The 25,745-nt window shown below is 41.3% G+C and overlaps 1 protein-coding gene across 1 annotated transcript; it reads right to left on the bottom strand.

Moving 5' to 3' along the window:
- Positions 1-120: 120 nt before the first annotated feature.
- Positions 121-24,644, bottom strand: LOC308661329 (butyrophilin subfamily 1 member A1-like; the record flags this gene model as incomplete). The annotated part of the gene is made up of 4 exons (XM_081316252.1): positions 121-641; positions 4,427-4,525; positions 10,738-10,836; positions 24,569-24,644. The coding sequence occupies 4 exons, from the start codon at positions 24,642-24,644 to the stop codon at positions 121-123; spliced, it is 795 nt and encodes a 264-aa protein (XP_081172378.1).
- Between the last annotated feature and the right edge of the window lie 1,101 nt (positions 24,645-25,745).

Genomic DNA, 25,745 nt, shown 5'->3' with positions numbered 1-25,745 from the left:
GAAGGCAAAGGAAAGAGAAATGGGGTGAAGAAACAGAAAGAGAAACAGAACGAGTGGAGGAGAGCTGAAGGCAGATGGTCTGAAGCTCTTCCGAGGCGATGAGCCCATTGCTCCACTGTGTCACGGGTGAAGGAGAAGCTGTCCATTCCACTTGTAGATCAAGAACCACGGGTGAACCTTCTCTCCATTGAAATTTTCTTTTGGAAAAGCGAAGATTTCAGCGTTCGTGTCACCATCAAAAAATGCTAAGAGGCCTTGCGAATAGTCCAGAGAAACTCGGATCCTTTTGGGGGGATGGCACAATGTCAAATTTGTCCTGGGCTGGGTGATCGCCTCATAACGTTTCTCAATTCGCTGGACTCCCCAGTAGCCCCCACGAGAATCTAGAAGAATCGGCCCGTTTCTGTTGGAAGACTCCCTAACGATCCCCACAGCCCACCATTCCCCTCCCTCTACCACCTCCACCTCCCAGCACAACTTCCCAGAATTGAAGCCTTGGTGGCTCAGGACACTGGCCATTACATCGTATCTCAGACGACTGCTGTTCACAGCCTGCTTCATGTCTTTCCACCTCACACCTTTCAAATCAGGAGATACGTAGAGCTGGGGATGAGCTGTGTTTGGATCCAGAGTCAGATTTGCTGTGTTGAAGGAAGAAAAGTTGTGGGGGAGAAGGAATTACCATTTATTAAATGCCATTTAGTTTATTTAATTAGTAAAAATATTACAGCTGGTGGCCGGACTGCGCTGCAATCATATCTTCAAATAGACCAAGAGGCTTGCTCGTAAGCTGGTAATCCTATCCTTCTCAAACAAGTACTCTGTTCTAGTGGGGATCCATGAAGAAAAGAAGTTAAAAGTTTCTTTGATCCCTGGGAAACCTGGCGGCTAGTCCTCAAGAAAAGCAAGTTGGTTTAGGAGGAAAAAAAAGAATCCTAGCTCATTATTCGATGAAGGCTTTCTAACTGAAAGCCATGGGAGCAAGGTAAATTTAGCCAAGAAATTATAGACAAGTACCTCAAAGAGTTTAATTATAGTATAATTTCAAATAGGGGTTGTTCTGGCTCCATAAACTAAAATTCATTTTATTTTCTGCTCCCAAGCAATACACCTTTTAATGCAGTGAAAGCAAAAACATCTTTGTTGCGTGTTATGAAGTCACATAATTTATGCAATTAAATGTATACATCGTTTGCATCTATTATCTACAAATCATGTCCATTCTGCAAAATCTACCGTACGTACATTGCATAAATGCTGATTCAACAGACATTTGGCTTTAAGAGGTACTCTTTCCTTGCACTGCAGATTTGATTGTCATTTCAATTTTGTTCCCACTCTCCCTTCCTTCATTTGCTCAGATTAATAAATATTAACTAGTATAAAGATATGCCATGTAAACTTGATGTTTAGCACTCTTTTTCACATCTGCCCTTAGTTGTAATTTATTAAAATAAAGATTCTCTCTCTCTCTCTCTCTCTCTCTCTCTCTCTCTCTCTCTCTCTCTCTCTCTCTCTCTCTCTGTGTGTGTGTGTGTGTGTGTGTGTGTAGTCTAGCATTACTCATCCAGAATCTCCTTGGGCCTTGCCAGCCTTCTTCTCAAAAGGAGAAAACTGAGCCATTGATTGAAATGATCTGCTCTACTAAGGATGGTTAATCCTCTGCTCTACCTGAATTCCAGGGATGGGGAAATCCCTCCATTCAGTAACCACGTGGTGATAGTACGGTAGTCCTCAACATTCGCATAGTGACCGTTCAAAGTTACATAAAGGCACTGGGAAAAGTGACTTATAACTGTTTTTCACACTTACAACCATGGTCATGTGAGCAAAATTAGGATGCTTGGCAACTGGCTCATATTTACGACGGTTGCCGCGTCCCAGGGTCACGTGATCCCCTTTCGTGACCTTCTGACAAGCAAAGTCAACGGGGAAAACAAATTCACTTAACAACTGTGTTACTAACTTAACAACTGCAGTGATTCACTGAACAATCGTGGCAAGGAAGGTCGTAAAATGGGGCAAAACTCACCTAACAACTGTCTCGCTTAGCAACAGAATTTTTTGGCTCAGTGGTGGTCGTAAACTTAGGGACCATCCGCATGACTACCTATTTAGCTACTACCAATTCATCGAGAAAACTGGCTCCAGACAGACACCCTGGAACTCAAGAGAGAAAGTGGAGATCTCAAACCAGGATTTTCTGGCTTGTCCTGGTGTTTGTGAGAGAGAGGCTACACACTCCACGCCAAGGTTCATTTACTTTTCCTCTCCTAAAATCTCATCCTTCAGGCTTTATAAAATCCCACACTCAGGAAGTGAGTTTGTTATAGATCAGTGGTGGCGAACCTATGGCACTCGTGCCAGAGGTGGCACTCAGAGCCCTCTCTGTGGGCATGCGTGCCATTGCCCCAGCAGAGTTCGCCAGAGTAGCGAGCACATGGCATTTGGAAGCGACAGGGCAGGAAGTGAGCGAGCAAACAGCATTGGCCCCCCCAGGGATGCTCCGGAGATGGCAAGGGACTGGCCCCAGCCACACTCACCCAGTCTGCCATGACCACTGCAGCCACGCCCACCCAGTGGGCCACGCCCCGCACACCCCCTGAGGGCACCACAATGCTGATGCAGCCCTGGCACTTTGCGATAAATAAGTCGGTTTTGGGTTGCAGTTTGGACACTCGGTCTCTAAAAGGTTCACCATCACTGTTATAAATAGTCCTTGACTTACAACCACAACTGAGCCCAAACTTTCTGTTGCTAAGTGAGACATTTGTTAACTGAGTTTTGCCCCACTTTATGAACTTTCTTGCCACATTTGTTAAGGGAATCACTGCCGTTGTTAAGTTAGCGGCATGGTTGTTAAGTGAATCTGGCTTCACCATTGACCTTGCTTGTCCCAGAAGGTCACAAAAGGGAATCATATGGCCCGGGATATTATTGCAACTGTCATAAATATGAGTCAGTTGCCTAGTGTTTGAATTTTGATCACGTGACCCATGGGGATGCTGAAATGGTTGTAAGTGTGAAAATGGTCATAACTCACTTTTTCCAGTGCCATTGTAAATTTGTTGTTGTTGTTGTTGTTAGCTGCGAAGTTGTGTCCGACTCATCGTGACCCTATGGACAACGTTCCTCCAGGCCTTCCTGTAACTTTGTACTCTCACTAAATGAACTGTTGTAAGTTGAGGATCACTTGTAATAACAGGGTTGAGATATGGGATATAAGTCCAAAATACATCCATATCTGAATTTGTTTCACCTGGAAATGCACCACTCCCAGGTAATTCATTAATATTGGAAGAATGCCTTTCACTTTCTGCTGGGTTATGCCCAAAGGGAGAAAAATTGTGAGCAAGTTGTTTTCTTACTTCAGGCAGAAAAACCAGGCAGGGGAATATGGTCCCAGCCCCAGATGGGTGATCCCTGTTTTCTTCGGGCTTAATTCATGTGGCAATTGGATGCCCATTTGTCTAGCAAGGCTCACTGCAAGAGCAGAGTGTAGTTACTACAGAGAGAAGTGACCAGTTGATGTAGTCCAGGGGTAGGCAACCTGGCTCTTTTATGACTTGTGGACTTCAACTCCCAGAATTCCTGAGACAGCCATGCTGAGGGGAAAGGAAGAAGTTTCCAAGCTGAGCCATGCTGGCTCAGGAATTCTGGGAATTGAAGTCCACGAGTCATAAAAGAGCCAAGGTTGCCAACCCCTGATATAGTCCTATAGGTCTTCAGCAAAATCTGAACACCAGGTGTTCCTTGCTTTATTCTGCAATTCTCTGCCCATTTTGATAGGGAACCTCACTGGGCCATAACAGGATTCCATTAAAAATATTCTGGCCCTGTCAATGAAACAAAGTGTATTTCTTGAAATCATTTACAGGTAGCCCTTGTTTTACAACCATTTGTTTAGTTACCGTTCCAAGTTACAACAACAATGAAAAAAGTGATTTATGACAAATCCTTTGCTGATGGCTGTTGTGGTATCCTCATGATTTGCCCTGTGAACCGCCCTGAGTCCTTCGGGAATAGGGCGGTATATAAATTCAACTAATAAATAAATAAATAAATAAATGATCAAAATTCAGCTGCTTGAATGTACTTATGACCGTTGCAATGTCCCAGGGTCACGTGATCACCTTTTCTGACCCTTACTGCCACCTTCAGGAAAGTCAGTGAGGGAAACTGGATTTGCTTAATACACATGATTCACTGAACAACTGCAGCGATTCACTTAACGACCATGGCAGAAATTGTCAAAAATGAGGCATGGCTCACTTAACAATGGCCTTGCTTAGCAGCAGAAATTCTGGTCCTAATTATAGTTACAAGTCGAGGAGTACATGTACCAGTATATGAATTTTATGGGGCATCTGTTTGAAAGTGGAGACGAAAAGAGTCCCATTTTCAGGCTGGAAAAAGCAGAGCTTACCTATTACACTGTCCTTAGCCGATCGGCAAGGAAAACAATTCATCATGCAACTGGGGATTGCCTTTGATGGAAGATTCGGTTCACTGAATTTCTGTGAAGCTTAAGAAATAAGTCAACTTTAGAGCGTGGACGCCATCCGAGATAATTTATTCTGATTCACAAAATAAATACCTATGTGATAATTCATCCTGGTTCTCTCTCTCTCTCTCTCTCTCACACACACACACACACACAAACGCCTCAACTAATAGAAAACATTGGAATTTTGTAGGTTTTGTTGTTGGGGGATGGTTTAAGGAGTTATTTTAAAAAGAAAACCCGCATGAATAAGAGCAAAACATCACAAACTACATTTGTCTAGCATTATGGTTAATCTTCAATTCTATTCACAGTCTGGGACTGGTAAATACTTAACAGTTCGAGTCCTAATCAAAGACCCAAGAGCTCTTAAGGTAGCATCTGACATTGTTGCTGCTGCTGCTGCCGTTGTTATGTTTTATCTTCAATTTGATTCACAGTCTGGGACTGGTAAATACTTAACAATTCAAGTCCTAACCAAGAATCTAAGAGCTGTTAAGGTAATATCTGAGTATATAGGCAGTTCCAAGTGGGGTGGTTTTTGGCAAAGTCAGGATATTCAGATCTAATAAGTTCAAAATTTCCATGTATCTAGGCAGCCCTTTGGGTATTGCTCCAAGGGCTGCTATAACTATTGGTACAACCATTGATTTCTTCTTCCATAGCCACTTGACTTCAATTTGCAAATCACAATATTGTGTTATTTTTTCTAGCTGTTTCTTCTCAATTCATGCATCACCTGGTATAATAATAATAATAATAATAATAATAATAATAATAATAATAATAATAATAATAATAATAATAATAATAATAATAATAATAATTTCAAACAGACAGGCACCTGCAACATAACACCCCGGACTTAACAATTGTTGATAAGAAAGACAAAAAAGTCTGGATAGTGGACGTAGCAGTGCCTACAAATAGAAATAGAAAGACTATGGCAAAGGCAAGCAAGGGTAGTACCAATAGTAATAGGCGCCCTCGGTGCAATCCCAAAACAACTGGAACACCACTTGAACACCACTGGCATTGACCAATTCACCATTAGTCAATTGCAAAAGGCAGCCTTACTAGGAACTGCTTCCATCCTGCGACAATATCTGTAATACCATCAAACATCCACATCTGCCTGTCCCAGGTCCTTGGTAAGGACTCAATAGGTAGATAAAAATGCCAAATCCAGTCTGAACATCTGGCTGACTGTGCAATTATTATTATTATTATTATTATTATTATTATTATTATTATTATTATTATTATTATTATTATTATTATTATTATTATTATTCATCGTATGATGTTGTTACAGTAGCCAGGAAATCACAATGCTATTACAGAGATGCAGTTTGGCTTGCTAAGGCACCAGCCCTGGCAAAGACATGCTGGTGCGCTTCCCAAGGTGCGCCACAGGGGGGTGAAGTACACCAAAGAGAAAAGCGAGTGGCTCTTCCTGCAGCCTCCTTGGGTGGGCACTGCAATCGGGAAGATTCAGAGCTGTCAGGAAACTGCCTGCCTGCACAGAACACCAGCTCTTCTCCCACTGAAGTGGTACCTATTTATCTACTTACATAAAACATGCTTTCGACTGTATTAGGTGGACAGAAGCTGAAGCGAGTTCACCTGGCCACGCTCGAACTGCCAGAACTGAGACCACCTTCAGTGGCATTAAGCCACTGAATCACCGCTCCTCTTGTCTAGGGTTAAATCATCTCAAATATGATTTATTTATTAAATCAATTTATACAGCTGCCTGTCTCCCAAACAAGTGATTCTGCGTGGTGTAAAACAGAACTAAAAAAAGAGTTAACTGTTAAAAATTTATTATTATTATATTAATAATGAATTATAATAATACATTAATAATGATCAACAGCAGTTAATAGCACTCCCACCAACACTGACAAGGAAAGCCATTTTGCATATAAACAAAATGCAAACCTCACTTTCTAACATGGATGATGTTACCGAGTTGGGTAATGAAACGTCTGCTAGGAAACAATCAAGCTTAGAAAGCACCAGGGAGTCCACAGTGATTAAATACATTAAACAGTAGAAAAACCAAGCTAAGACAAAGAACAATAGACAAAGAGATATTACACTAGTTCACCTGTTCCCTGGGATTCCAGGGGCTGCTGGCAAAACCAGATCTTGAGAGATCTCTGGAAGCTCACAGTGACAAGCCCAATCTAACTTCATGTGATCTCATATAAATCCTCTCTAATATGAGATAGAAAGGGACGTGGTGGCTCAGTGGGTTAGGACGCTGAGCCTGTTGATCAGAAGGTCGGCAGTTTGGCGGGTCGAATCCCGAGTGCCGCGTAACAGAGTGAGCGCCTGTTACTCGTCCCAGCTTCTGCCAACCTAGCAGTTCGAAAGCACGTAAAAATGCAAGTAGAAAAATAGGGACCACTACAGTGGGAAGGTAACAGCGTTCCGTGCGCCTTTGGCGTCTAGTCATGCCGGCCACATGACCACGGAGACGTCCTCGGACAAGCGCTGGCTCTTTGGCTTTGAAACGGAGATGAGCACCGGCCCCTAGAGTTGGAAACGACTAGCACGCATGTGCGGGGGAACCTTTACCTTTACCTTTAATATGAGATATGATCTATATATATATATGTGAATTAGGGAGGTGTCTGCCTAATCACATACTTTCTTCTGATTTGGACCTAAGCCATGTTTTTCCCCTTGTCAATGTGGAAACAGATCTGCCCTATCTTTTTCCAAGTGCATCTTGAAGGAACCGTGGGGGCACAGTATAACTTCATGGAGTATTGCAGGCGAATTCTGCTGACTGCCAAGGGTTTGATCCTGACAGGCTCAAGGTTGACTCAGCCTCCCATTTTTCCAAGGTCAGTAAAATGAGGACTCAGATTATTGGGGCTAATACCCTACTCTGTAAACCACTTAGAGAGGGCTGCAAAGCACTGTGAAGCAGTATATGCTATTGCTATCTCCCTTACCCTCTGCAATTTCACACATTATGAGTGATGTATGCAGTGTAATATATATTCTTCACTCGGACTGATGGAAAATCACCATTATTTGTCTACATCACTCCTGTTTAGCAGATGAGTTGCACTTACATCATCTGACGGACAAAATCGCTCGGATCCGGACCGGCTTGGACTCTGACTGGGCAGAGTCTGATGTGGAGGAATCAGGCGGTCTTGAGCACGTTATCTGGACTGAGTTCGACCCTGTTTCCCCTGATGATGTGGACAGGATCATGGGGAGACTGAGCTCCACCACCTGTTTGTTGGATCCGTGCCCCTCCTGGCTAGCTTATGCGGCTCGGGAGGGAACACGAGGCTGGTTCCATGCAGTGATAACTGCTTCTTTGAAGGAGGGTGTCTTCCCTGCCACCTTGAAGGAGGCGGTGGTGAGACCCCTCCTCAAGAAGCCTGCTTTGGACCCGGCTGTTTTAAACAACTATCGTCCAGTCTCCAACCTTCGCTTCCTGGCGAAGGTTGTTGAGAGTGTGGTGGCGCATCAGCTCCCTCTGTTCCTGGAGGAAACTGATTATCTGGACCCGTACCAATCGGGCTTCAGGCCCGGATACAGCACGGAGACGGCATTGGTCGCGCTGGTGAATGATCTCTGGAGGGCTAGGGACAGGGGTTGCTCCTCTGTCCTGGTCCTATTAGATCTCTCAGCGGCTTTCGATACCATCGACCATGGTATCCTGCTGCGGCGTCTCAGGGGGTTGGGAGTGGGAGGCACCGTCCTACGGTGGTTCTCCTCCTACCTCCAGGGCCGCTCGCAGTCGGTGTTGACAGGAGGGCAGAGATCCGCCCCGAGGTCTCTCATTTGTGGAGTCCCTCAGGGGTCGGTTCTCTCGCCCCTCCTGTTCAACATCTACATGAAGCCGCTGGGCGAGATCATTCGTGGTTTTGGGGTGGGGTATCACCAGTACGCTGATGATACCCAACTTTTTCTTTCCACCCCGAACCAACCCAGTGATGCCCTCTCCGTGATGTCCCGGTGCCTGGAGGCGGTCCAGGTCTGGATGGGGAGAAACAGGCTTCGTCTCAATCCCGCCAAGACTGAGTGGCTGTGCGTATCGGCGTCTCGGGTTAACCAAGTTATTCCACCTCTAATGATGGGGGGTGAGGTGTTACCCCCCGTTGATAGGGTTCGCAACTTGGGCGTCCTCCTGGATTCACGGCTCAATTTTGAAGATCACATAGGAGCCGTGACCAGGGGGGCTTTTGCACAGGTTCGCCTGGTGCGCCAGTTGCGTCCCTATCTGGACCGAGACGCCCTACGCACAGTCACTCATGCGCTTGTGACCTCCCGTTTGGACTACTGTAACGCTCTCTACATGGGGCTGCCCTTGAAGACCACTCGGAGGCTTCAACTGGTGCAGAATGCGGCCGCGCGAGTTGTAATGGGGGTTTCCCGACACTCCCATGTAACACCTCTACTCCGCGAGCTGCATTGGCTTCCGGTTGCCCTCCGGGTGAAATTCAAGGTGCTGGTTATCACCTATAAAGCCCTACATGGCCTGGGTCCGGGTTATTTGAGGGAACACCTGCTGCCGGCATCAAACGCCCTTCGCCCAGTGCGCTCCCACAGGGAGGGTCTGCTCAGGGTTCCGCCGGTGAGAGATTGCCGGCGGGTGACACCCAGGGATAGGGCCTTCTCAGTGGGAGCGCCTGCCCTCTGGAACCAGCTGCCAGTAGAGCTGAGGACTGCTCCCGACCTCCGATCATTCCGCCGGGGCCTGAAGACCTGGCTCTTTGAGCTCTCGGGCCCAGGCTGAGGGGAAAATTTTAACTGGGGTTTTAATGTACAGGGTGAATTTAATGCTTTTTAAATTGGTTTTAACTTTTGTATGTTTTGATTTTAATTCCCTGTAAACCGCCCTGAGTCCTCAGGGAAAGGGCGGTATACAAATGCAAATATTAAATTAAATTAAATTAAATTACATAGCAATAGTGCTTAGACTTATATACCACTTCATGGTGCTTTACAGCCCTCTCTAAGCGGTTTACCAAGTCAGCCTATTGCCCCCCCCAACAATCTGGGTCCTCATTTTACTGACCTTGGAAGGATGGAAGGCTGAGTCAACCTTGAGATGGTGAGAATCGAACCGCCAAACTGCTGGCAGCCAGCAGTCAGCAGAAGTAGCCTACAGTACTACATTCTAACCACTACAGGTAGTTCTTGACTTAAAACAGTCAAGAAGCCTTGGTGGAGCAGTGGTCTAATGCCTCCTTAAGTAACACCAGCTGCCTGCAATTAGTGCAGGTTCGAGTCCCACCAGGCTCAAGGTTGACTCAGCCTTCCATCCTTCCGAGGTAGGTAAAATGAGGACCCAGATTGTTGGGGGCAATTAAGCTGACTTTGTAATAATGCCGCTTGGGGGATGTATGAAAGCCCTAATAAGCAGGCATATACATAGAATGAAGGCTACTGCTAAGCTTGTAAGCCGCCCTGAGTCTTTGGAGAAGGGCGGGATATAAATGGAATTAAAATAAATAAATAAATAAATAAAAATTTAGTGACCATTCAGTGACAACGACAGTGGAAAAAGTGACTTATGACCGTTTTTCACAGTTACAACCTTTGTAGCATTCCCATGGTCACGTGATCCAAAATTCACATGCTTGGCAACTGGTTCACACTTACAATGGTTGCAGTGTCCCGTGGTCATGTGATCCCCTTTTGCGACCTTTTGACAAGTAAAGTCAATGGGGGACGCCAGATACACTTAACAACCATGTTACTAACTTAATGGCTGCAGTGACTCACTTAAAAACTGGGGCAAGAAAGATCATAAAATGGGGCAAAACTCACTTAACTGTTGTTTCTCTGTGTCATATAATATATGTGGTTATATGCATAATTCTGTATTTATTTATTTATTTTTGTCTTATTTATGCAATGTATATCGGAGGTGGTGATCCTTTGAGGGCTGAAGGCAACGAAATCTCCTTTTAATGTATGTCGATTAGTGTACATTCAGAGTAACAATGAAGTCATTATTCTATTCTATTCTATTCTATTCTATTCTATTCTATTCTATTCTATTCTATTCTATTCTATTCTATTCTATTCTATTCTATTCTATTCTATTCTATTCTATTCTATTCTATTAACAAATGTCTCACTGAACAACAGAAATGTTGGGCTCAGTTGTGGTTGTAAGTCGAGGACTACCTGTATAGGGTGGCCGGAGAGAATGATGACAGGTTCAAGGAACAAAGCAGAACATTCCTTACCTGGAAGAGTGAGAACAATCAAAAGCACAGCCAGGGCCACGTTTCCTACAGTCGAAATGCCAAGCAGAATTTTCCATATGAGAGGATTCATCGAAGGATCTGTGGGATTGGAAGGGAATCGTGAAGTTCACCACCCGTTCCTTAATTTACGTGAAGTATTGTAACTTTAACAACAATTCCCAGTGGAAAGCCAAATGGGTGGCTGAACACCCAGACACAGGAAGACATATGAATGACCCCACACACAAAAAAGGTGCCAAGCTTTGAACAATCACCTCAGCTCTGGACAGCCCTGAATAGGATTCGCCCCTCACACAGCATCTGCTGGGACTCTTATAAATGGGGTATAGTATCCTCCCCTAAGTGTGACTGTGGGATCCCACGTCAAACTGTAGGTCACATTGTGACCAGCTGTAAGCTCAGGGCACATACCGGTCCACTATCTGATTTTTTAAATATAAACGATGCTGTGCTTCAATGATTAGACATTGGAGTTTGAACATGGATCCTTTTGACATTTCATCATCATTGTTAAATAGCGGGTTCTTTGGCGCAGGAATGAAGATGCGGAACAGAGTACAGAGTAACTCATTATTTATTTTGTGCTGGAACTCTACTGGGGAAATGGCTGCAACTAGCTGCAATATATAGTCTAGCCCCTAGGTGGCAGCCAATAGGTTTGAATCAACCATTGCTGCCTGGAGATAGCCAATTGCAACACAGGAGACTTGTAGTCTGGGTTGCTGAAGAGCCGTTAGCTGCTCCAGCAACCCACGTGGTATTTCACAAGAGCCCAGTACATAAAAATCATCATAATCATTTTAGCTGTTGTTCCATCCACTGTAGGATGAAGACCTCTTCCACATGTTTCCAACCAATACAGTCTTGGGCTTTCTTTTGCCAATTGGGCCCGCAATACTTGCTGATATCGTCAATCCATCTTGTTCTAAGTCTCTTTCGTGGATGCTTTTTATCAAGTGGGATCTGTTCTATGACTGCCTTGGCCCACCTGCTGTCCATTTTCTTTTCTGTGTGACTAGCCCATTTCTCTTTCAGCTCTTTTACTCTCTTGATGATATTATTGTATACTTTCGTTTGTTCTCTAATCGACGTGCAGGTCTTTCTATCCTGTCTTGTAATGCCGAGCATGTATTTTTCCATGGCTCCTTGCGCCACTCATAGCTTTTGTATCGATTGTGAGGTTAGTGTCCATGTTTCGCTGTCATATGTTAGAGCAGGTAGCACACACTGATCGAAAACTTTTCTCTTCAGGCATAGGGAGCAGTTGTTCTTGAAAATTATGCTTAGCTTGCTGAATGCCTGCCAACCACATTTACCACACCATTCAATTTCCTTTATAGTATCACTTACCATTGAGATCCGTTAGCCAAGGCATCACATCTTGACATTTATATTTTATTATGTTTTACTGATCTAGCTGAAATGTTAATATATATTGCTAGTCCACATATATATATATAAAAGGCCTTGAATAGGTTGAAATCCTCCACAGAAATTTGAGTGACTGTGACCTGATCATACTCCCTCCCTCAGCCCAGTCTACCTTAAAAGGATGTTTCAGTTAGAAAATAAAACAGGCAGGGGTGCCGTGTGCATTGTTGTGTGCGTCTGGAAGCACAAAGTGAAGCAACAACAATAACAAAACACTAACACCATTCATTTAGAGAAGCTTATTTTAAAAAAAAATGCAGCCAAGCTTCCCAACTCAGCATTAAATAGCTTGCCTTTTTACTAATATCTTAGAAAGGCTTCATGTGACATAATGAGCCCAGAGATAAGAACATGACAAAAAATTAGATAGCAGCCTTTGTCAAGACCAGAAAGAACAACTCGTGATCCTTAGGTTGGTGTCTGTGAAGATAATTTTACAGAGCACAGGGTAATTTAGAGAGGGGAACGTTTTGCTTCCTTATTCATGGCTAGCACCTCACTGTCTTGAGTTCAGGTTCTACAGAGAGGAGGTATTATAGGCAGATGCAGCTTCTGAAACAAAAATTAAGGGGATGAGTTATGTGTTCTTTGAATCTTTCCTAGGAAAGATGTTTTTAAAGCCACTGCCAGATTCATTTCATTATTTCATTTCATTTCATTTCATTTCATTTCATTTCATTTCATTTCATTTCATTATTTTATTTTATTTTATTATTTTATTTTATTTTATTTTATTTTATTATTTTATTTTATTTTATTTTATTTTATTATTTTATTTATTTTATTTTATTTTATTTTATTTTATTTTATTATTTTATTTTATTTTATTTTATTTTATTTTATTTTATTTATTATTTTATTTTATTTATTTTATTTTGTTTTATTTTGTTTTATATTTTATTTTATTTTATTATTTTATTTTATTTTATTTTATTTTGTTTTATATTATATTTTATTTTATTTTATTATTTTATTTTATTTATGTCATATTTATGTAGCGTAGTGACAGATTTTATTTTCCTGGGCTCCAAGATCACCACAGATGGGGACTGCAGCCAAGAAATTAAAAGACACTTCCGGTGGCGGCGGCGCCGTAGACAGCCGTTTTCGGGCTGTCCGCTCCGCAGCTGTGTTTATCCACCGAAAACAGCGCCGATCAGCTGTTTAGGTGGATTTGAAGCCCCCTCCTTGGGAGAAGAGGAGGGGGTGAGGCCCCAGGTAGGGGTTGAGCTCTCCGGGGCCGCCTGAGCTGAAAGTTTGGGCGGCTGAAGGATTGAGCCCCCCCGAAGCCTGGGTTGCTCCTAGCTGCTCAGCGTCTCTGCTCCGGGATTTTTGGAGCAGAGCCAGGCGTTTGCGACCACCCCTGCCAGAAGGAAAGACTTTTGAGTAATAAGGAGCAGGCAGAGCAGTACAGGAGGTCAAGGTGAAGTGGATTTTTATTTCTACTCCCTAGCTCAATGGATTTTATAGCTTTAAAGTGAAAGTACGCAACAAGTGAAAGTGGGAAAGATGGCGGCTAAATCTTCCTCTAAAGTTCTTCGGAGTGCGGGAACTTCCCCGGTGCAACAGACATCGTTGCAAGCTTTGCTTCCTCCTGCACCTCCTGTGGCATTGACGCTTAAGGACTTACAAGATGCCTTTGCAAAGCAATCCCAGGTAATGTCAGAAATGATGGATGATAAGATGGCAAAGCTGGAGGAGAAACTGGAGAAATTGGAGGAGAGGATGGAAGAGAAGTTTAGTGCAATGGAGGAGAGGATGGAAGAGAAGTTTAGTGCAATGAGGGTAGACATTTTGTCTACAATTGAAAGCGTGGCTGAATGTGTGCAACGTTTGGATGAAAAAGTGGAGGATCTTAGTCAAAAGAACTCTATATTAGAAGTAAAGGTACTGGAGAACGAAAATTTAAGGGATAAAATGGACGGAGAATTGAGCCTTGTCCAGTACCATCAGATGCAGTATGCTATTAGAATCAGGGGCCTAAAAGAGAATCCTAAAGAAGACTTAAAGCAGCTGATTTCTGAGGCTTTGGAAGCAGTATTGGGCCAGCCAGCATCTGAAATAGAGGGAAGCATGGATAAAATTTTTCGTGTTAATTCATGGATTGCAAGGCAGAGGAAGCTACCTAGAGATGTGGTGGTCTATTTTACAAAGAGAGCAACTAGAGATGAAGTTATTCAAGCTGCTTATGATACTAAAGTTGTGGTTGCTGAGCAAGAAGTCCTGGTTCTAAAAGAGATTCCTCCAAAGATTTTAAGGAGAAGGAAAGATTTTGCATTTCTTGTACAGGAACTTAAGCAACGTGATATCAAGTTTAGATGGGAGATTCCAGTCGGATTGGTGGTGATGCACGAAGGTAAAAGATATCGTCTGGTTACCGTGGCTCAGGCGCGTGATTTCTACAGCAATGTTTTAAAAGCAACCCCTCTATCACTCTTGGAAGCTGCAAAGGGATCTGGAGAGGGAAAATCTCAAGATGCTGAAGGGGGACAGACAGAGGAGAACGGTGTTGGAGGGGATCAAATTACAGTTTCATCGGCTGTTGCTGGAGAGCAGAGGTTGACGCGTGCCGCTTTAAGACGAGCAAGACAAGTACAAGAGCAAGATCAGCAGAAGTTTATGGAACTTTCAAAGCGTACTTACAGTGAAGCTGTGGGAGGAGCGCGGCCCAAAGAAGTTACAGGGGCCATTGAAGATGTGCTCCAAAAGCTTCGGGGCGCCAAGCATGGCGACTAAATTCCTAACCTGGAATGTCAATGGATTAAACTCACCACAGAAAAGAAAGAAAGTTTTTCAATATTTAAAACAATTTAAGATTGATGTTATATGTTTGCAAGAAACGCATATTAGGGTTATGGACCAAAAGTATTTATCGAACTCAAGGTTGGGCATGCAATTTGTTGCCTCCGCGATGAATAAGAAAAATGGAGTGGTTGTCTACGTTAAAAGTACTCTAACAGCGGAATTAATTGAAGCAGATAAGCAAGGAAGATATGTTATGATAGATTTGCTGTTAGAAGGTAGAAAAACGCTTCTAGTTGGACTGTATGCTCCTAATCAACAACAAGCTGATTTTTTTAGTTTACTTCACACAAAGGTTACCCAATTGGATTACAAATAGTTTATTTTTATGGGGGACTGGAATGGTGTTTTGGACGTACAGATGGATAAGGCTGGTTCTTTTAAGCGTGTTCCGTGTCATGCCAGATTGCCTAAATCTTTTTTCGAAATGAAGGACGATCTGGAACTGCTAGATATTTGGCGTGACACACATCTACATGAAAAGGATTATACTTTTTTTCTGACAGACATCAATCTTTTTCCAGGATTGATTTTATTTTGCTGACTAATGATTTTTTTTCTAGGATTAAGAAGGTAAAGATCTGTGCAAGAACTATTTCTGACCATAGTCCAGTTTGGTTAGAGATCAATAAGGACAATAGGGATAGGCGCTCGTGGCGCGTAAATGAGAATTTGTTTAGAAATCAGAGAAATGTGGAAGAATGTAAACAGCAGATGAAGGATTTCTTTGAAATTAATATGAATAAGGATACCTCTATGGACATGGTTTGGGATGCTAGCAAGGCCTACATGAGAGGGGTGTTGATATATATGAATAATAAATGCAGACGTACTTTGGAAGTTAGAAGGAAAGAACTGGAGAATGAAATTAGGGAAAAAGAAAAGGCCCTAATCGTGAACCCATTGGATGTGAAGACTAAGGAGGTTATTAACCTATTAAGAGGACAATTTGATAAGTTGATGGCTGATCAAGTGGCAACCAATTTACGGTTTGCTAGGCATAATACTTTTTGCAATGCTAATAAGCCAGGTAGATGGCTAGCTTACAGACTAAGGAAAAAGCAAAGGGCTTCTAATATAGATAAAATTGAATATAAGGGAAAGGTTGTGTTTCAACAGGATCTTATTAAGGAAGCTTTTGTGGATTTTTATTCTAAATTATATGCTAAGGAGAAGATTAATGAAAAAGACATTGATGTATATTTGGAGAATGCTAGCATCCCGGTTCTTACGCAAGCACAAAAGGAGGAGATTAATCAATTGATAACAGAAGAAGAAATTCTTATAGCAATTAAGGAATTGAAGGTGGATAAAGCGCCAGGTACGGATGGCTTGACTGCGGCTTACTACAAAAATTTACAATTGGAGTTGATAAAGCCGTTAAAGGAACTGTTCCAGACAATTCAGAGAGGGGGAAAGGTGCCTCCGTCTTGGAGAACTGCTTTTATCTCTTTGATACCGAAGGAAGATCAAGATGCTACTCAAGTAAAAAACTATAGACCGATATCACTTTTAAATACAGATTACAAGATATTTGCTAAGGTGTTGGCTAACAGATTGATGAGGGTTCTGCAACAGGTGATTCATGGGGATCAAACTGGGTTTATTAGTGGTAGGCAAATGAAAAACAATGTGAGGCATATAGTTGATGTGATAGAGTTTTTGGAGGGGAACAACCAGATCCCTGCGGCGCTAATTTTTCTAGATGCTGAAAAAGCTTTTGATCAATTGAATTGGCAATTTTTGATGAAAGTTTTAGATAAAATGAATTTTGGGGATAAAGTTTTGCAACCAATTAGGGCATTATATCAAAAACAAACTGCCCGAATAATAGTTAATAATAGTTTGACTGAAGCCCGAATTATAGTTAACAATAGTTTGACAACAGTATGTAATATTGAGAAGGGCACAAGGCAAGGCTGTCCGCTATCGCCCTTGTTATTTATATTAACATTAGAGATACTATTGGTTAAGATTCGGAATTCGGAAAAAATTAAGGGGATACAAGTTGGAGATCAGGATTACAGATTGAGAGCATTTGCAGATGATCTGGTTGTTACAGTGACCCAGCCAGAGAACTCTGTTGTGGACCTGATGGAGATAATAACACAATATGGGAAGGTTTCTGGATTTAAAGTAAATATACAGAAAACTAAAATTTTGGCTAGAAATATGACAGTTTCGCAGAAGGCTCTCTTAGAAGGATTAACTGGATTTGAGATTGTTAAAAGGGTTAAATATTTGGGGGTGATTTTGTCGCCCTCTAATACAAAGCTATATAAAAATAATTATGAAAAGTTATGGGGGAAAATTCAAAAAGAACTGGAGAGTTGGGAAAAATTGCAATTGTCTTTGTTGGGACGGATCGCAGCAGTGAAAATGAATGTCCTGCCCAAATTTTTATTCTTATTTCAAATGATACCGATTCTTAAGAAAGATTCTAACTTGGAGGAATGGCAGCGTGGTATCAATAAATTTGTGTGGGCAGGGAAAAAGCCACGAGTTAAACTTAAGATTATGCAGGATACTCGTGAGAGAGGTGGCCTTAAAATGCCTAATTTTAAATTATATTATGAAGCTGCTGCACTAGTAGGAATAAGTGATTGGATTAATTTGACACAATCGAGGTTATTAAATCTTGAGGGCCATGATCTGTTGTTTGGCTGGCATGCATATTTGTTGTATGATAAGAAGGTAGATATTGTGTTTAGGATGCATATTTTAAGACAGGCATTGCTGAGAGTTTGGAAGAAGTATAGACATAAGTTAAGCAGCAAGATACCATTGTGGGCAATCCCAAAACACGCAATAGAAAATATACATGCTGGTTTCAAACATGATGAGACTACTTACAAGGAAATTTTAAGTTTGGAAAGGAATATTTGGTGCTTGAAATCATATAGTTTCTTGCGAGAAGAGAAGGTTGTTCAGACTTGGTTTCAATATATTCAGTTACAGGCCAGGTGGAAAGAAGACCAAAAAAATGGATTTGCAACGACTGATGAAAATTTGATAAAGCAAATTAGAAATCAAGGACCAGCACATATTAAACGGATATATCTTGCATTGATAGAGATCGATTCAGAAACAGAGCTTGTTAAGGATTGTATGATAAAATGGGCCCAAAACATTCAGGAAGTTATTACAATGGACACGTGGGAAAAGATCTGGGTGAGGAATGTAAAATTCACTCAAGCTCAAAGTTTAAGAGAGAACTTTTACAAAATGTTTTATAGATGGCATCTAGATCCTAAAAAGCTTGCAAGTATGTATCCGAATTATCAGCCTAAATGTTGGAGGTGTGGTGATGAAGAGGCAACATATTTTCACATATGGTGGACATGTAAAAAGGTCAAGGCTTTTTGGATAAAAGTCTGGTGGAATATGCAGAAGATTTTTAAACGGAGGATAAAGTTTTGTCCGCAATTTTTTTTGTTGGGAATAATTGTTGACGCTACAGTTGTGGACTCTAAGTTGATGCTGAATTTAGTTACGGCAGCAAGACTTTTGATAGGTCAATATTGGAAGAAAGAGGAACTGCCGACTATACAAGAGTGGATTTTAAAGGTTTCCGACTTGGCAGAGATGGCGAAGATTTCGGCCTATTTGAAAGATTACTCGCAAGAACATTATATTATGGAATGGAGAAAATGGATTGAGTTTATCCAGAATAAGTATAGGGTCAAGAAGTTTTATCTAGCATTTGAATAAGTCTTCTTTCGTTTTCTTTTTTCTTTTTTTATTTTGTCTTCTATATATATTTAATAATGCTAAGTTTTGTTTGATCCTATATAAGTTAGAGAGTGATGGATTTTAGAATTTATAGTTGTTAGTATATGGTTGTTTATGATTGCCTTTTTATATATATATACCTTGTATTTAGCTCTGGGAAGTCCGGGGGGGGGAGGGGGGTTAGGGGGAGGTGGGGGGGGAGGAGGGAGGGGGGGAGGGGGGGGAAGGGGGGAGGTAGGGAGGGGAGGTAGGGAGGGGGAAGGGGGTTTTTTAAAGGAAAACTGTATTTTTAAAACTTTTCAATAAAAAAAAAAAAAAATAATAGTTTGACTGAAGCATGTAATATTGAGAAGGGCACAAGGCAAGGGTGTCCGTTATCGCCTTTATTATTTGTGTTAACATTGGAGATATTACTGGTAAAAATACGGAATTCGGAAAGAATTAAGGGTATACAAATTAGAGATCAGGATTATAGATTGAGGGCGTTTGCAGACGATCTGGTTGTTACAGTGACCCAGCCAGAAAACTCTGTTGTGGACCTGATGGAGATAATAATGCAATATGGGAAGGTTTCTGGATTTAAAGTTAATGCACAAAAAACTAAAATTCTGGCCAAAAATATGACAGTATCGCAAAAGGCTCTTTTAGAAGGATTAACTGGATTTGAGATTGCTAAAAGGGTCAAATATTTGGGGGTGTTTTTGTCATCCTCTAATACAAAGTTATATAAAAATAACTATGAAAAATTATGGGGAAAAATTCAAAAAGAAATGGAGAGTTGGGAAAAATTGCAATTGTCTTTGCTGGGAAGAATCGCAGCAGTGAAAATTAATGTCCTGCCTAAATTTCTATTCTTATTTCAAATGATACCGGTTCTTAAAAAAGATTCTAATTTGGAAGAATGGCAACGGGGTATCAATAAATTTGTTTGGGCAGGGAAAAGGCCACGAGTTAAACTTAAGATTATGCAAGATATTCGTGAAAGAGGTGGTCTCAAAATGCCTAATCTTAAATTATATTATGAAGCTGCTGCGTTATCAGGAATAAGTGATTGGATTAATTTGACACAAGAGAGATTATTAAATCTTGAGGGCCACGACTTGTTATTTGGCTGGCATGCATATTTGTTGTATGATAAGAAGGTAGATAATGTATTTAAAGTGCATATTCTAAGACAGGCATTGTTGAGAGTTTGGAAGAAGTATAGACATAAGTTAGACTGCAATTCCAAAACACGCAATAGAAAACATAAATGTTGGTTTCAAACATGATGTGACTACGTATAAGGAGATTTTAAGCTTGGAAAGAAGTGTCTGGTGTTTAAAATCGTATAACCTCTTGCGAGATGAGAAGATTGTTCAAACTTGGTTTCAATATACTCAGTTACGGGCCAGGTGGAAAGAAGATCAGAAAACTGGTTTTGCAATGACTGACGAAAATTTGATAAAGCAAATTAGAAATCAGGGTCCAGCACATATCAAACGAATATATCTTGCATTGATAGAAATTGACTCAGAAACAGAGCTTGTTAAAGATTGTATGATAAAATGGGCTCAGAATATCCAAGAAGTTATTACAATGGACACATGGGAAAAGATCTGGGTGAGGAACGTAAAATTTACACAAGCTCAAAACCTAAGAGAGAACTTTTATAGAATGTTTTATAGATGGCATTTAGATCCTAAAAAGCTTGCAAGTATGTATCCGAATTATCAGCCAAAATGCTGGAGGTGTGGTGGCGAAGATGCAACATATTTTCACATATGGTGGACCTGCAAAAAGGTTAAGGCTTTTTGGATAAAAATTTGGTGGAATATGCAGAAGATCTTCAAGCAAAGGATAAAGTTTTGTCCGCAATTGTTTTTGTTGGGTATAATTACAGATGCTACTGTTGTGGACACTAAGTTGATGTTGAATTTAATTACAGCAGCAAGACTTTTAATAGGTCAATATTGGAAGAAGGAGGAACTGCCGACTATAGAAGAATGGACTTTAAAGGTTTCTGACCTGGCGGAAATGGCAAAGATCTCGGCTTATTTGAAAGATCATTCGCAACAACGTTATATTATGGAGTGGAAAAAATGGATTGAATATATCCAGAACGAATATGGGACTAAAAAGTTTCATTTAGCATTTGAATAAGTCTTTCTTTTTATTTTATTTTCTTTTTATATGTAATATTAGTATTGTTTGTAGTTATCTTATATGAGCTAGAGAGTGATAGATTTAAGAATTTATTGTTGGTAGCATATGGATGTTTATGATTGTTCTTTGTTTTTATACCTTGTACTTAGCTCTGGGAAGTCGGGGGGGGAGGGGGAAGGGGGGAGGGGTAGGGAGGGATAGGTAGGGGTGGGGGGAGGGGGGATTGTTAAAGATAAAATGTATTTTAAAACTTTTCAATAAAAAAAAAGAAATTAAAAGACACTTGCTCCTAGGGAGGAAAGTCATGGCAAATCTAGACAGCACACTAAAAAGCAGACATCACCCTGCCAACAAAAGTGCTTATAGTCAAGGCTACGGTCTTCCCAGTTGCAATATATGGCAGTGAAAGTTGGACCATAAGAAAGGCTGAGCGCCAAAGAATTGAGGCCTTTGAACTATGGTGCTGGAGAAGACTCCTGCGAGTCCCTTGGACTGCAAGGCGATCAAACCGGTCAGTCCTAGAGGAGATCAACCCTGACTGCTCTTTAGAAGGCTAGATCCTGAAGTTGAAACTCAAATACTTTGGCTACCTAATGAGAAGGAAGGACTCACTGGAGAAGAGCCTAATGCTGGGAAAGGTTGAGGGCAAGAGAAGAAGGGGACGACAGAGAATGAGGTGGCTGGATGGAGTCACTGAAGCAATAGGCGTGAGCTTAAATGGACTCCAGAAGATGGTAGAGGACAGGAAGGCCTGGAGGAACGTTGTCCATGGGGTCACGGTCCATAGACTTCGCAACTAACAACAACATATCGGAGGTGGTGACCCTTTGAGAGCTGTATGCAACAAAAAATTCATTTTAATGTATGTCGATTAGTGTATATTCAAAGTGACAATAAAGTTATTATTCTATTCTATTCTAGACGGTCATGTTAACCTGCAATGCATCTGTCCTTCAAGCAGTCTGCTAGCCTAAAATTTGCTGTCCAGATTTCTGAGCCCACTTCTGGTGAATGGTGTTAAGGAAAGACCAGCAATGGAAGGGGATTAGTGGATTCTGCCTATAGAGATTCTCAACCATCCACGTCCTGGTTGTCCCCAAGGTGCTTTTTCAAAAGGCAGCTGGACTTTGTTTTCCTTGAAGACGTTGTGCTTCTCATCCAAGAAGCTTCTTCAGCTTCTTCAGAATTGAAGAAGCTTCTTGGATGAGAAGTGAAATGTCTTCAAACAAAGTCCAGTTGCCTTTTTTAACAGCACCTTTGGGTTCCTTGTGGATCAGGTGCAAGCCCACCTGAACAGCCCCACTCCCCTGGTGCCCAAAGAGAACAGCTGTGGAAAACAGGGAGCAGAGAGGAGAAGGTATGTTGACCACAACTTCCTGTGGTTGAGAGGATCTGGGCAGATCCCAGCAGATGAGCTCCAGGGAAATCCCTCAGAGATGAACATGAGACTTGTAAATCCAGAATATTAAAAATACATAAAAGACCATGTATTATTAAAGTAAGAGACATTTGGTATATAAATGAGGTATTTCTCTAAAGTTGCTTCGTTGCTCACTTCTCTAAATGTAGCCTGATCAGACTACAATATTCACTTCAATATTTTTCTTGCAGTAAATGATTATAGACAATGCCATTCTACTCATAAAATCTTAGCAATCCATCATGTCTAGTGGATTGGGATAATCTGCTCTATAGGAAAAAGCAAACCCACCCTAAGTAGATACCACACACGTATTGGAACAGATATTAAAAACTGGTATTTCCCACTTAGAACTTCTCTCCAGGCAGCGCCAACAAAGTACATCATGGGACACAGTAGCTTCATTTTCCGTTCACATGAAGGAAGACAAATTAGACTTTTAAATACTCAAAATGTGGGAGAAGTCTGTTAAGTTGCTTCATATGCAGCCTTCCCTTCAATCTGCTATTTTTATAAAACAAAAATGATTGGAAAAGGAATGTAAACCTTTTTTTGCAGACTACTCTTCCTCCCACATATATGAAATTATAATCTTGAAGTATGGAAGTTTATCTTGAGAGAACTCTAGTCATGTGGATGTGAATCTGTATTCCTTTTTCTCCAGTTTTCTTTTTTTTCTGTCTAGGATTACTAGATCATTAGGTGAGGGAGAAGGAGGAAAACAATATTGTATGTAGACAGTTTGATGGGGCAAGAATGGGATTACTTGATCTCTCTGAAGCACAGTTTGCAAAACAAGAAACCTAACACGTTATACAATGCTGTGCCAGGGAGAGAAGGAAACTTAATATGGGAAATTCATTCTATAAAAAATTCCACTAGCATGACAAGTTGTCGTACGACTTCCACCAGCATGATACTAGTGACAATACATGCTAGTAATACACTAGTGCGAGTAGAGTGCAATATTAGTGTTCCACTCGTATGATGAGTTGTCAAACTGTAAAAGGGATCTTGGAGTCCTACCAGACCACAACTTAAGTATGAGCCAGCAGTGTGCTGCTGCCACCAAAAAACCCCAATCCAGTCCTAGGCTGCATCAAAGGAGGGATAGCATCAAGATCCCATGAAGGTTACTACCACTTTATCCTACATTAGTAAAACCATACCTGGAATACCAGCTCCAGTTTTGGACACCACAATATAAAAAAGATGTTGCGACTCTAGATAGAGTGTAGAGAAGAACAACAAAGATGATTAGGGGACTGGAGGCTAAAACATATGAAGAAGGGTAGCAGGAATTAGATATGTCTCCTCTAACAAAGAGAAGGACTAGGCGACATGATAGTAGTTTTCCAATATCTGAGGGGCTGTCAAAACAAGAGGAGGTTGACCTATTCTCCAAAGCACCTGAGGGCAAGTAACGGATGGAAGCTTATCAAAGAGAGATCCAACCTAGAATTAAGGAGAAATTTCCTGTCAATGAAGTAGTGGAACAGTTTGCCTCCAGACGTTGTGGGAAGAGATTGAACAGCCATTTGTCTGTCATTGTATAGGATTTCCTGCTTACGCAGGAAGTGGATTAGAAGACCTCCAAGGTCCAATCCAACTTTGTTATTCTGTAATTCTGTAAAGTGTAAAAATGTTTTTTATCTTTCCAGAATTTTGTTCCATTGTACGAAATGAGATTTATTGCCATTTTTAAAAGCTCTGTTGTTTATCTTGCCAGCCAACCAACATCTCTGCTTTAGTTTCTAGGTTCTGGATGTAATTGATACATTTATTTAATATTTAATTTATTTTAATTTAATAATATTTCTATACCGCCCTTCTCCCGAAGGACTCAGGGCGGTGAACAGGGCAAGAATAAAAATACAAAATTACAAAAGTTAAAACAAGATTAAATAAATGCCCATATACTAAAATACATCTTAAAAACCCGATAAAATAACAATAACAAACCCCCCTGCCTCTATTACTGTTATAAACAACTCAAGGTGACAAACATATCTAATATTCCTTCATCCTGCTATTTTCCCCACAACAACAACTCTGTGTAGTGAGTTGGGCTGAGAGAAAGTAAGCAGCCCCAAATCCCCCAGCTGGTTTTCATGGCTAAGGCAGAACTAGAATTCACTGTCTCTGATTTTTTTTTCCTCCAAGAACAACAGGGACCAGATTCATTTTCATTTTTTTACTTGACTTCCCTTTTAAAAAAAAACAACTTAGTGCCGATATGCAGAGTAAAATAAGGAAAAATAAATAGCTATAAGATATTACCTTTCTTTCCTTTAACGGCTGGCAAGGGATGTTCTCTCTTAGTTGGGTCTATACTCATATATCCATCTTCATCCATCTTCTAGAACGTTTGATTAATTTTGGTGGCAGCAAGTTTTATAGTCTTCGCAAGAGGAAGTGGCAGTTCTTCAAGGTTCTTCAAACAGCCAGTCTGATACAATTGTGTAACTGGTTTCACAAAGCCAGCCTCCGAGTTAGTAAATATTTTTTTTTTGCCCAAGGGGGAGAGGAGACCAGCTTATTCCTTAGTTACAATCATCAGGAGTGAATTGATGCACAATGATGCTTGAAGTTGCCCATAGGATAGTTAGCTGAGATGTCTTTTCAGCCTGATTCAGACATGGATGTAGCCGTTTCTGCTCTTTACTTCCCACCCTATTTCTTTAAGCTTAGTTGCAGGTGTTTACCGCAAGTCTTGAGGAAGAAGTCAAGTGACTGGATTGGGAAAGTAGTTGGAAGGAGTTGTTGCTGGCACACCTCCTATGCAACAGAATGAATCATCCCAGGACATGGCGATGAGCCCCTAATGACTCACAACTACAGTGTTGAAGAAGGTGCCTTGAAATAAAAAGTTCTATCTAAGCTTTAAGAGCCTCTTTGTAGGCATATAGGCTCTCCTTCCATTAGAAATTAGTGTCAATATTTCTTTGGGAACTAAATGTTTGGGTTTCGCTCATTTTGTTTCTATCTCTCCAAGTCCAAGTTATTTTCTTTCTTAAGTTCAGTATAGGAAACATAGGTGAAGAGTGAACACAATTGCAATGGTGCATCTGAACCAGCCAAGCAGATCTCAGTGTGTAACGGAGCAGCCGTCTGACTTCCCAGCAAGAGGCTCCATAAAAGTTGAGACTTGATAGGGGCAAAGAAGTAGTTACAGATAAAGTAAAGGTAAAGGTTCCCCCGCACATGCGTGCTAGTTGTTTCCGACTCTAGGGGCCGGTGCTCATCTCTGTTTCAAAGCCGAAGAGCCAGCGCTTGTCCGAGGATGTCTCCGTGGTCATGTGGCCGGCATGACTAGACGCCAAAGGCGCACAGAACACTGTTACCTTCTCACCGTAGTGGTCCCTATTTTTCTACTTGCATTTTTATGTGCTTTCAAACTGCTAGGTTGGCAGAAGCTGGGACAAGTAACAGGCGCTCACTCTGCTACACGGCACTC

This window comes from Vipera berus (assembly GCF_964194415.1).
Source record: "Vipera berus genome assembly, chromosome: 2".
Taxonomy (NCBI): domain Eukaryota; kingdom Metazoa; phylum Chordata; class Lepidosauria; order Squamata; family Viperidae; genus Vipera; species Vipera berus.
The sequence above is the reverse complement of the archived record's forward strand: the minus strand, read 5'-3'. Positions and strand labels throughout refer to the sequence as shown.